This window comes from Callithrix jacchus, chromosome 15 (genome assembly GCF_049354715.1).
Source record: "Callithrix jacchus isolate 240 chromosome 15, calJac240_pri, whole genome shotgun sequence".
Classification (NCBI taxonomy): domain Eukaryota; kingdom Metazoa; phylum Chordata; class Mammalia; order Primates; family Cebidae; genus Callithrix; species Callithrix jacchus.
In genome coordinates this window covers 39,320,195-39,333,441 of record NC_133516.1, presented here as the reverse complement: position 1 = coordinate 39,333,441, position 13,247 = coordinate 39,320,195, and the positions used below count along the sequence as shown (strand labels likewise).

At 40.0% G+C, this 13,247-nt stretch overlaps 1 protein-coding gene across 15 annotated transcripts in view; it reads left to right on the top strand.

Annotated features, from left to right (window-relative positions):
* The window catches only part of DNAH12 (dynein axonemal heavy chain 12), a 346,345-nt gene that overhangs the window by 61,129 nt on the left and 271,969 nt on the right, over positions 1-13,247 (top strand). For all 15 annotated transcript variants that reach the window (XM_078351228.1, XM_078351230.1, XM_078351232.1 and 12 more), the window contains 3 exons: positions 5,942-6,130; positions 7,751-7,907; positions 8,522-8,613. In XM_078351228.1, the coding sequence (XP_078207354.1) occupies positions 5,942-6,130; positions 7,751-7,907; positions 8,522-8,613 (438 nt within the window). The remainder of the gene's footprint in view (positions 1-5,941; positions 6,131-7,750; positions 7,908-8,521; positions 8,614-13,247) is intronic.

Below are 13,247 nucleotides of genomic sequence, written 5' to 3'. Positions count from 1 at the left end.
TGTAATATTATTTAAATAATTTTAGCAAAAAAATACTGAGTTTCTGAAACTAAAATGAAAGAAGTCTAGAAGGGGGGAACAATCCAAGATGGCTGATCACTAACATCTCGGGATTGCAGCTCCTAGCGAAAGCTCAGATGAGAGGATGCCACACTTTCAGACAAATTTTGGTCGCTCACGGAGCAGAAGATTCCCAGTGGAGGAGCTCCACGGATCGCCAGAACGACTCTTGTGGCTGGCGCAGCAGTTTCGTCGGCACCTCGGCGTGGCAGCTCTTGGTGCAGAGTAAACAGGACCGGTTCCCCTTCTGACCAAGGTTTGGAGCTCCGGGAAGACAGAGTCGCCTATTATGGACTCAAGAAGGAAGCCAGACTGGAGATTCCTGGGCAGAAAAGCACCATCAGTCTTAACGCCACTGTTTTGGCCGGTGCAGTGGGTTGCTCATATTTCGGCCCTGGGAATTAACAACTTGGACGTCCACTCAGAGACCTAATTTGAAAGTTGGTAATTACAAAGACGACAGGTGGATAAATTTACAATGATGGGAAGAAACCAACGTAAAAAGGCTGAGAATACTCAAAATCAGAACGCCTCTCCCTCTAAAGAGGATCACAGTTCCTCATCAAAAAGGGAACAAGGCTTGATGGAGAACGAGCGCATCCCATTAACAAAATCAGGCTTCCAAAGATGGATAATAAGAAACTTCTGTGAGTTAAAAGAACATGTTGCAGCCCAATGTAAAGAAACTAGGAACTTTGAAAAAAGGTTTGATGAAATCCTATTGAGAATAGACAACTTAAAGAGGAATATAAGTGAATTAATGGAACTGAAGAATACAATACAGGAACTCTGAGAAGTATGCACAGGTTTAAACACTCGAATTGTTCAAGCAGAAGAAAGGATATCAGAGGTAGAAGTCCAACTTAATGAAATAAAACAAGACAACAAGATTAGAGAAAAAAGGATAAAAAGGAATGAGCAAAGTCTCCAAGAAATGTGGGACTATGTGAAAAGACCAAATTTACGTTTCATAGGTGTACCTGAATGCGACTGAGAGAATGAATCCAAGCTGGAAAATACCCTTCAGGATATTATTCAGGAAAATTTTCCTAAACTAGCAAAGCAGGTCAGCATTCAACCCCAGGTAATACAGAGAACACCACAAAGATATTCCTCAAGAAGAGCAACCCCAAGGCACATAATCGTTAGATTCACCAGGGTTGAAACGAAGGAGAAAATACTAAGGGCAGCCAGAGAGAAAGGTCAGATTACCCACAAAGACAAGCCTATCAGACTTAGAGCAGATCTCTCAGCAGAAACTCTACAAGCTAGAAGAGAGTGGGGGCCGATATTCAACATCCTCAAAGAACAGAACCTTCAGCCCAGAATTTCATATCCAGCCAAACTAAGCTTCACAACTGAAGGAAAAATAAAATCTTTTATGAACAAGCAAGAACTCAGAGATTTTATTACCACAAGGCCTGCTTTACAAGAGCTTCTGAAAGAAGCATTACACCCAGAAAGAAACAACCAGTATTAGCCTTTCTAAAAATATACCAAAAAGTAAAGAGCATCAACATAAAGAAGAATTTACATCAACGAATGGATAAAACAGCCAGTTAACATCAAATGGCAGTAATCCTAAATTTAAATCGACTAAATCCCCAATCAAAAGATACAGCCAAAACCCAACGGCATGTTACATCCAGACCCATTTCACTTGCAAGGATACACAAAGACTCAAAACAAAGGGATGAAGAAAGATTTACCAACCAAATGGAGAGCAAAAATAAATAAATAAATAAATAAAAAGCAGGAGTTGCAATTCTCGTATCTGATAAAATAGATCTTAAAGCAACAAAGATATAGTGGTAAAAGGATCAATGCAACAAGAAGAGCTAATGATCCTAACACCCAGATACATAAGACCTATAAAGAGACTTAGACTCAACGAGATAGAAAATAAATAAGGATATCAAGGACTCGAACTCAGATCCGGAACAAGTAAACTTAATAAATATTTACAGAGCTCTCCACTTTAAATATACAAAATATACATTCTTGTCAATACCACATTACACCTACTCATAGGTTTAAATGAAACATTGATTGGCCATTATTAATACCCATTTTTTTTAGAATAAAGCAACATTTCCCTTCTCTCTCCCTATTTTTCTTCCTCTCCTTTACTCCTTTTTTTTCTTTCCTTCTCTCAAAAAAAGAAAAAATAGAAATCAACTTGTAGACCTCTAGATCCAGGTCGGCAATGTCTCTTTCATTGCTCAATTTCCTTCCTTCCCTTCTCTCCCTCCCTCCCTCTCTCTCCCTCCCTCCCTCCCTTCCTCCTTTCCTCCCTTCCTAAAAAAAAAAAAAAAAGAAGTCTAGAAGTATATGTCAGTATTATGAGTGATTAGTTGGCTCATGCCTAAAGGATATGTAAGTTAATTATAGCTTTATTGGAGTATGTTAACAAAAAACTATTCTAGTAATATATTTTTGAATTCATTAGATTCCAAGTTGATTGATTTTCATTTTGTTTTCAGTAAAATATTGGTTTAAAATGTTGTTGATCATTGTGTGAGAGGAATCTAGTGGAAACAATTTTAAAAATCATTGATAATTTTTAAATGACAAATAGAGAATTTTTATTTTATTTTATTTTTTTGAGATGGAGTTTCACTTTTGTAACCCAGGCTGGAGCGCAGTGGCGTGATCTCGGCTCACCGCAACCTCTGCCTCCTGGGTTCAAGCAATTCTCCTGCCTGAGCCTCCTGAGTAGCTGAGACTATAGGCACATGCCACCATGCCCAGCTAATTTTGGTATTTTTAGTAGAGACAGGGTTTCATCATGTTGACCAGGATGGTCTCGATCTCCTGACCTCGTGATCCAACCGCCTCAGCCTCCCAAAGTGCTGGGATTACATGCGTGAGCCACTGTGCCTGGTGAGAATTTTTAATTTTATGAAATTATATTTATGGCCTCCTCAAATTTTTATTATTGTAGACATACAATTCTAGAAAAATAGTTTTGAAGAAAAACTTTCCCTTTTGATAAAGATTTCCAGTAATTCCATTACTTTTGTCTTGCATGTTTAAAAGGAGAATATACATATTTAATATCTAATATGTAATGCTGTAAGTAATATACATGGTTTCCTTTCTACCTTTATCCTCTTAAGAGGACTATGATTATTAATAAAAGTAAAGAGATGAGGAATGTCTTGAAGATAATTTAGATCCATGTTTGTCTGCTGGGCTAAATTCCCAACAGTTGGTTCTCTATAAGAAAGCGTTATTCATACTTTAGAAGCTCGTTGTGCACATTTCTAAGTTCCAGTGGCTTTACCTTCACCTAGTAGTGTGCTAGAGATATGGCTCTCCAGAAAAGAAAATCACCCTGAGGCTGGGCGCAGTGGCTCACACCTATAATACCAGCACTTTGGGAGGCCCAGGTGGGTGGATCATTTGAGTTCATGAGTTCAAGACCAGCCTGGCCAACATGGCAAACCTCCTCTCTACTGAAAATACAAAAATTAGCCAGGTGTGGTGGCATACACCTATAATCCCAGCCACTCAACAGGCTGAGGCATGAGAGTAGTTTGAGACTGGGAGGCGGAGGTTGTGCTGCATTCCAGCCTGGGCAACAGAATGAGACTCTGTCTCAACATAAGAACAAACAAACAAGAGAAAAAGAAAATTACCCTGACTTGTAGTGTTTGCTGATTTCTGTGGTGTAAATATTCCCACTATGGTAAATTTCAAGTTTCTAAGAGTTTAGCAACTGGCTCACAAAATTCTTGAATATTTAACAATTTGCTTTTGAGACAATAGTATTCCACTGTGCCTCACTCCATGTGCATGATCCACATTACACCCTTACCTCCAGCTGTCAGGCCTCCCCTCCCCTCAGCCTTTACTATGTTGTTTGATCTTCTGGAACATTTTCTGTACCAGGGACAGAATTAATAACGAATGTGAAAAATTCTACATACCTATAATCCCAGTACTTTGGTAGGCCAAGGCGGGCAGATTACCTGAGGTCAGGAGTTCCAGATGAGCCTGACCAACATGGAGAAACTCTATCTCTACTAAAAATACAAAATTAGCTGGACGTGGTGGTGCACGCCCGTAATCCCAGCTACTCGGAAGGCTGAGGCAGAATTGCTTGAACTTGGGAGGTGGAGGTTGCAGTGAGCCAAGATCATGCCATTACACTCCAGCCTGGGCGACAAGAATGAAACTCTGTCTCAAAAAAAAAAGAATGTGAAAAATTCTGAGTTACCATTTTAAGATTGTTGATATTCTATTTAAGAATTAAGATTTGGCTTGATACGGTGGTTCACGCCTATTATCTCGGCACTTTGGGAGGCTGAGGTGGGAGGATCACTTGATCCTAGGAGCTCAAGACAAGCCTGGCTAACAAAGTGAGACACTGTCTCTAGAAAAAAAAGTGAAAAATGAGCCAGGCATGGTGGCTTATGCCTATGGTCCCAGCTACTCAGGAAGCTGAGGCAGGAGGATTGCTTGAGCCCAGGATCCCAGGAGCTCGAGGCTGCTGTGAACTATGATTGTGGCACTGCACTCTAGCCTAGTCTTAAAAAACAAAAACAAAAACAAAATTAGGGTTTGCATATAATGTTCTATTTATTATTTTGTTTGTTAATGTATGTTCTCACTTATTTGTGGGAGCTAAAAATTAAAACAGTTGAAATCATGGAGATAAAGAGTAGAAGGATGGTTACCAGAGGCTGTGGAAGGTGGTGGAAGAAGTGGGGGGTAAGTGGAGATATTTAATGGATACAATAAAAAATTAGAAAGAATGAATAAACTGAGTGTCGTGGCACATGCCTGTAATCCCAGCAGTGTGGGAAGCGGAATCGGGCGGATCACTTGAGCTCAGGAGTTTGAGACCAGCTATGAGCAACATGGCAAAACCCTGTCTTTACAAAAAATACAAAAATTAGCCAGACGTGGTGGCATGTGCAGGTAGTTCCAGCTACTCGGGAGGCTGAGGTGGGAGGATGGTTTGAGCCCAAGAGGCAGAGGTTGCAGTGAGTCAAGGTCTTGCCACTGCATTCCAACCCGGGCAATCTGCCTCGAAAAAAAAAAAAAAAAAAAAAGAAAAGAAAAAACTATGAATGAAAAAGACTTATTGTTTGCTAGCACAACTGGGTAACTATAGCAAAACATAATTTAATCATCCCTTTAAAAATAACTAAAAGAGTATAATTAGATTGTTTGTAACCCAAAGGATAAATACCTGAAGTGATGGATACCCCATTTACCCTGATGTAACTAATAAACATTACATTCCTGTGTCAGAGTATCTCATGTAACCCATAAATATATACACCTACTGTGTACCCACAAATACTAAAAATTAAAAAGAACATATCATATGCTGATTAGCTGGGTATGATGACATGCACTGTAGTCCCAACTACTCAGGAGGCTGAGGCAGAAAGATTGCCTGGGTCCAGGAGTTCAAGTTTACAGTGAACTGTGATGGTCCCACTGCACTACAGTCTGCGCAACAGAATGAGACACTGACTTAAAATAAAAACAAAAACGGCCGGGCATAGTGGCTCATGCCTGTAATCCAAGCACTTTGGAGGCCAAGGTGGGTGGATCCCCTGAGGATGGGAGTTCAAGACTAGCCTGACCAACATGGTGAAACCCCATCTTTAAAAAATAAATAAATAAATAAAAAATAAAAATAAAACAAAAACACATATATGTGTATGTGCGTGTGTGTGTGTGTGCATATGCACACATATATATAGTATGCTGAATGAAGATAATTTTCAAGACTAAATAGATTGAGAGGATGTTTTAATTATAGACAATTATAATCAGATATAGGCAATTATAATCAGTTTACTGATTTCAGTTAAAGGTTGAATTTTTACTCTCTAAAATAATAGTAATTTATATTATGCAGCTAAAGGATCTCTTAAGGAGAACTGTAGAAGAATTTGTAAAACTCTTTGACCCGAAAGATCAACAAAGGCTGCCAATATTTAAGATGGAATTGACATTTGATGATGACAAAATGGAATTTTATCCTACCTTTCAAGATTTGGAAGATACCGTTTTGAGTTTGGTAGAACGAATAGCCGAAGCTCTGCAGGTATTACGTCTTTACCCATTGGATTTCTTTACGTGGCTTTTTGAAAGAATTTTAAATTATTTGAGTTGAATCTCTGTGAAGTATATATGTAAATAAAATGTTATAACTCTTTTATTTTCCTTCCCCAATTATTTTAAATTAGAAATTGCTTTCTCTTTGAAAAAGTCTCTTGGCTGGAGATGACATTTTTCTTCTTAGAACTTTTCTTGTAGCCATGAATTGATTTTTTTTTGACATGTCTCATCTCCTCTACTGAGTTGTGAGCTTCTTTTTTCTTTTCATTTTTTTTTTTTGAGACCGAGTTTCGCTCTTGTTACCCAGGCTGGAGTGCAGTGGCGCGATCTCGGCTCACCGCAACCTCCGCCTCCTGGGTTCAGGCAATTCTCCTGTCTCAGCCTCCTGAGTAGCTGGGATTACAGACACGCGCCACCATGCCCAGCTAATTTTTTTGTATTTTTAGTAGAGACGGGGTTTCACCATGTTGACCAGGATGGTCTCGATCTGTTGACCTCGTGATCCACCCGCCTCTGCCTCCTAAGAACAAGATCCTGCCGGGCGCGGTGGCTCACGCCTGTAATCCCAGCACTTTGGGAGGCCGAGGCAGGTGGATCACGAGGTCAAGAGATGGAGACCATCCTGGTCAACATGGTGAAACCCCGTCTCTACTAAAAATACAAAAAATTAGCTGGTCATGGTGGTGCGTGCCTGTAATCCCAGCTACTCAGGAGGCTGAGGCAGAAGAATTGCCTGAACCCAGGAGGCGGAGGTTGCTGTGAGCCGAGATCGCACCATTGCACTCCGGCCTGGGTAACAAGGGCGAAACTCCGTCTCAAAAAAAAAAAAAGAACAAGATCCAATTAATATTTGTTATTTCTAGAGTTTTCTGGTATAATTACTTTGACATTAGTCAATAAATGTTTGTTGAATGATAGAAAACTAATGAAACTTGAGGTTTTCTTTGTTTTGTTTGAGACAGGGTCTCACTATGTTACCTAGGCGGACATTTAGTGGCTACTCACAGGCATGATCATAGCACACTGCTGCCTCAAACTCCTGGGCTCAAGTGATCCTCTTGCCTCAGCCTCCCAAGTAGTTGGGACAATAGGCATGTGCTGCTGCACTTGGCCCAACTTGTTTTATGTTTAGACTACAAACTATACAATTAAATCATTATTTTGTATCAATTATTTTTTCTTGGGCCATTGAAATCTGAAAAGAATGTTTTAAAATATTGTATAACATCTACACATAGGCCAGGTTCAGTGGCTCACACCTGTAATCCTAGCACTTTGGGAGACAGAGGCAGGCGGAGTCCCTGAACTCAGGAGTTTGAGACCAGCCTGGGCAAAATGGTGAAACCCTGTCGCCACTAAAATACAAAAAATTGGCTGAGTGTGTCGGCATGTGCCTGTAGTCCCAGCTACTCAGGAGGCTGAAGCAGGAGAATTGCATGAATCTGGGAGGTGGAGGTTGCAGTGAGCTGAGATTGCACCACTGCACTCCAGCCTGGGTGACAGAGCAAGACTCCGTCTCAAAAACGAACAAACAAACAAAAAAACCCCACTATATATAGATTATACAGTTAGATATTTATTAAATTCTTTCTTTTATTTGTCTTAGAATGTCCAAACAATCCCCTCTTGGCTATCAGGAACTTTAACACCAGTAAATCTTGACACAGCACTTCCTGAACACGTGTTACACTGGGCTGTTAATACACTGAAGGCAGCAGTACGTCAGAACTTAGAAGGCGCAAGAAAACATTATGAGACATACGGTATATATGACATATATAATATTATACCATTTTTGATCATTTTTTTTGTGCTGGAGTTTAGTCAGGTATTTGTTTGTCTGGGGCTGCCATGAAAGAACAAGGAGAGCTGGAAGTGAGCAGAGGCATGGCTTTTGCAGAGTCAAGGATCAAACCCAGCGTATTTTGTTGTCCAGTCCAAAGGGTGCATGTTAACTGGAGCAGGGTGATAAAGTCAAAGGCAGAAAGAAGAAATGTTGGAATAATTAAAGGGTGGATCACCTGAGGTCAGGAATTTGTGACCAGCCTGGCCAACATGGTGAAACCCTGTCTCTACTAAAAATATAAAAATTGGCCAGGCATGATGGCACATGCCTATAATTCCAGCTACTTGGAAGGCTGAGGCAGGAGAATCACTCAAACCCGGGAGGTGGAGGTTGCAGTGAGCAGAGATTGAATCACTGCACTCCAACCTGGGCGACAAGAGCGAAACTCTATCTCAAAATAATAATAATAATAATAATAATAATAATAATGAAAGTTAATTGAGTAGGTTCCCCATTCCATGATCATATAAAAAAGTGTTTTATTATTTAAAAAGGGTATTGTTGAATTTTAATTAGATTATTAATTTTCAGTTGAAAAATATAATTGGCTCCTTGATGGGATGGCAGTTGAGAATATAGAGACTTTTCAGACAGAAGATCATACTTTTGATGAATATACAGAGGTAAGTGGTAACTCTATTTTTATGAATATGTTTTGAATTTTTTTTATAATAGTGGGATCTTTTCATTCTAAGAAGTAAATGCTTAAATAGAATTTCTTATTTAAAATATTTCAGTAAAACTCCTTAGCTTACCTTGTAATTTCTTTAGTCATTCATTTACTCTTTTGTTAATTCAGCAAAAATTTCCTTATCCCATTCAGACACCTGGCAAGGTTGGGTGATGCAAAAATAAATGATAGGATGGGTGTGGTGGCTAATGCCTGTAATCCCAGCATTTTTGAGAGAATGAGGCAGAAGGATTGCTTGAGCCCAGGAGTTTGAGATCAGCCTGGACAACATCGTGAGAACCTGTCTCTACAAAAGTTTTTTTTTTTTTTTTTTTTTAATTAGCCAGGTATGGTGGTCCCTTCTTACTCAGGAGGCTGAAGCAAGAAGAGGATCACTTGAGCCCGGGAGGTTTAGGCTGCAGTGAGCTATGATTGCACCACTGCACTGCAGCTGGGCAACAAAGCGAGACCTTGTCTCAAAAAAAAAATGTATATATGTATATATATGTACACACACACACACACACACACACACACACACACACACACACATAAACACTGTCTTCAGGAGCTTATATTTGGCCTGGAAGTCTGACACGGAAATAACAGCTATGATGTATTGATATAAGTACTGGAATAGAGATATGGACAAAGTGTTTGTTTGCTCTGGAAAATTGGTGAAGGTATTATGCAAAAGTGAAATGTGAATTAGGCTTTGAAGTAGATGAGAAGGGAGGGGATGTAGCATGAACCAAAGTGTTCAGAGAACATACATGAATGGAAATAGTTAAAGAACAGGAATCAGGGACACAGAACATGAAAGATTTAGAATATGATGAAGTTGGAAATGCAAGTTGGAGCACATGGGAAAATCCTGGGGTACCTTTGCTTAAGAGTTTGTGCTTTGTTCTAAAGATTTTTTACCATGGAAGTAATCTATTCGGATCTGAGTTTTAGAAAGATAATTCTGGGCCAGGCGTGGTGGTTTACGCTGTAATCCCATCACTTTGGGAGACCGAAGTGGGTGGATCACCTAAGGTCAGGAGTTTGAGACCAGCCTGGACAACATGGTGAAGCCCCATCTCTACTAAAGATACAAACTAGCTGGGCATGGTGGCACATGCCTGTAATCCCAGCTACTTGGGGGCTGAGGCAGGAGGATCACTTGAACCTGGGAGGTAGAGGTTGCAGTGTGCGGAGATTGTGTCACTGCACTCCAGTCTAGGCAATAGAGCGAGACTCTGTCTCAAAAAAAGAAAAAAAAAAAAAGGCAATTCTGGTAGCGGTGGGGGAAAAGGCAATTGAAAGAGAAAAGATTCCTACCTCCTCAAGGGACCTTATTGGTTAAAACTAGCCTTATATTTCTTCGTTTTCCTTCTTTCTATTGACTGTTTAGATTTTTAATGTGTACTTTATGCATTTTAATTTTTCTAACATCCTAAATTTTAAACATACAGAGTTTTTTGTTTGTTTGTTTGTTTTTTGAGACAGGGTCTCACTGTATTGCCCAGGCTGGAGTGCAGTGGCATGATCATGGCTCACTACAGCCTTAACTTCCCGGGTCCTTCACTTCAGCCTCCCGAGTAGCTGGGACTATCTCAGCTCACTGTAACCCCTGCCTCCCAGGGTCGAGTGATTCTCCTGCCTCAGCCTCCTGAGTAGCTGGGATTATAGGCACCTGCTACTACGCACAGCTACTTTTTTGTATTTTCAGTAGAAACGGGGTTTCACCATGTTGGCCAGGCTTGTCTCAAACTCCTGACCTCCAGTAATCCACCTGCCTTGGCCTCTCAAAGTGTTGGGATTACAGGTGTGAGCCACTGCATCTGGCCTCTATTTCTTTATTTTTTTAGAGACAGGGTCTCTATTGCCCAGGCTGGAGTGCCATGATATGATCATAGCTCAATGCAGCCTCAAGTTCCTGGGCTCAAGAAATCCTCCCACCTCAGCCTCCTGAGTAGCAAGGATTAGAGGTGTGTGCCATCATGCCTAATTTTTTTTTTTATTCGAGACAGAGTCACCCAGGCTGGAATGCAGTGGTGTGATCACAGCTTACTGTAGCCTCTGCCTCCTGGGCTCAAGTGATCCTCCCATTTCAGCCTCCTGAGAAGCTGGGACTATAGGCACATGCCATAACACTTGGCTAATTCTTGTATTTTTTTTTGTAGAGATGGGGTTTCACCATGTTGTCCTAGCTGGCTGGCTGATTTAAAAAAAAATTATTTTTTTTTGTAGAGATGGGGGTTTCACTATGTTGCTCAGGCTGATCTCAAACTCCTGGCTTCAAGCAATTCTTCTGTCTCATTCTCCCAAAGTGCTGGGGGTTTACAGGCATTGAGCCACCACGGCTGGCTTATACAGACGAATTTATAGGATACTTGTGATTTCTGTAAAAATAAAACAGGACGGGGAGTGGTTAGAGGTATAGTTAACAAAAGGTTGGTCATGAGTTGCTAATTGTTGAAACTGGATGATGGGTACATTTTGCCTATTTTTGTATGTTTAAAATGTTCCATGAAAAAGTTTAATATAATTGTGAAATATACATACAGAAAACTATGTAAAAAATTATACGTATGTATAGATTGATAGTTAATTATAACCTAGGTGGTAATAACCATGCAGCTTAAGAATGAGAACTTTCTGAAATCATAGGGAGCTTAAAAAAAAAAAAAAAAAGAATGAGAACTTTCCTATACCCAGAAGCCACCATGCGCCTCTCCCCAGTTATAACTTTCCTGGTAACTATTATCCTGACATTTCCTTCTTCCCTTTATGGTTTTACCACCTATGTATGTATACTTAAATGATACAGTTTAGTTTTATCCATAGTATATAAAAGATGTCATACTGTATATGTTCTTTTGTGTTTTTCTTCTTTTGTTATGGTAAAATTTATCCATATTTATCTTTTTTCAGTGCCGTCAGTTCTTTCTATCCTTTATTTGTTTATTTGGTGTATTACTTTTCTTTTCTTTTCTTTTTTTTTTTTGAGGTAGAGTCTTGCTCTGTCTCCCACGCTAGAGTGCAGTGGCACAAGCTCTGCTCAATGCAACCTCCGCCCCTCAGGTTCAAGCAAGTATCAGCCTCTCGAGTAGCTGGGTTTGTAGGTGTGATAGCAGATGCTATAATCTCAGTTACCTGAGAGGCTGAGACTTGCTTGAACCTGGGGGGCGGAGTGCCACCACACTTAGTTAATTTTTATATTTTTAGTAGAGACGGGGTTTCACGATGTTGGCCAGGCTGGTCTTGAACTCCTGATCTCAGGTGATCTACCTTCCTCAGCCTCCCAAAGTGCTAGGATTGCAGGTGTGAGCCACCATGCCCAGCCTATTTGGTGTATGTCCAACCAAGAACAAGGCAGGTGCTTAAGATAGTCTTTGAATTAATTCATTGTTATCTTCCCCCTTGAACATTAAACAAATTTAAACCCAATTCACCACATCCTAGATACTCTAGAAAAAAGGGATAGCATTGAGAGAGTGTAACATGAAGGAAAGTTCTCCTGAAGGAAGAATAAAAGGAATAGGACATTTTGGTAGAGAGTGGAGATTGAGTGAGAAGTAAGGCAGATAGAAACATTGAAAGTGGATTGTGAAATTAAGTCAAAGTTTGTCCAAAGTTGGTAAGTATGTTTCACTTTTACCAAGTACAACATAGCTTGTCAGATTTTCTTGATACTACTTTGTTTAATTTTAAAAAATTATCCCAGTGTTTGGGTTAGAAGTTGGCATACTTCAAACTTTAAGTTGACATACATAGGCCGGCACCGTGGCTCAAGCCTGTAATCCCAGCACTTTGGGAGGCCGAGGCGGGTGGATCACGAGGTCAAGAGATCGAGAAGATCCTGGTCAACATGCTGAAACCCCGTCTCTACTAAAAATACAAAAAATTAGCTGGGCATGGTGGTGCGTGCCTGTAATCCCAGCTACTCAGGAGGCTGAGGCAGGAGAATTGCTTGAACCCAGGAGGCGGAGGTTGTGGTGAGCTGAGATCGTGCCATTCCACTCCAGTCTGGGTAACAAGAGCGAAACTCCATCTCAAAAAAAAAAAAAAAAAAAAAGAAGTTGGCATACATTCCAAAATCTTGGATCTTGGTAATTGCAGAGCATAGTATCTCTCTCTTCTTGGATTATTATCATTATAATTTATTTATTTAATCTTTTAAAAAAAATCATTATTTTTAACAGATAGGATCTCATCTTGTCACCAATCCTGGAATGCAGGGTTCCATCATAGTTTACTGCAGCCTCAAGCTCCTGGGCTCAAGTGATCCTCCCACCTTAGCCTCCTTTGAGTAGCTGGGATTATAGGCTCAAACCATCATGCCTGGCTTGGAGTATTTTGACAAAAACCAATAGTTGCTTATATATATATATTTTTTTCCCTGAAGATTGAATTAGAATCCTTGACCATGTGAACATAAAGTGTGAAAAAAACTAGAAATTTAATGAGCTATCAGTAATGGCAAAAGCAAGTATTTATCCGCTATGCAAGTTGACTCTGCAGATAATTTTAAAAAATAATTATTGAGGGAAATTTTACCTTGTGATATGTTCAGATTTTGATACTGTGAATGGCATCATA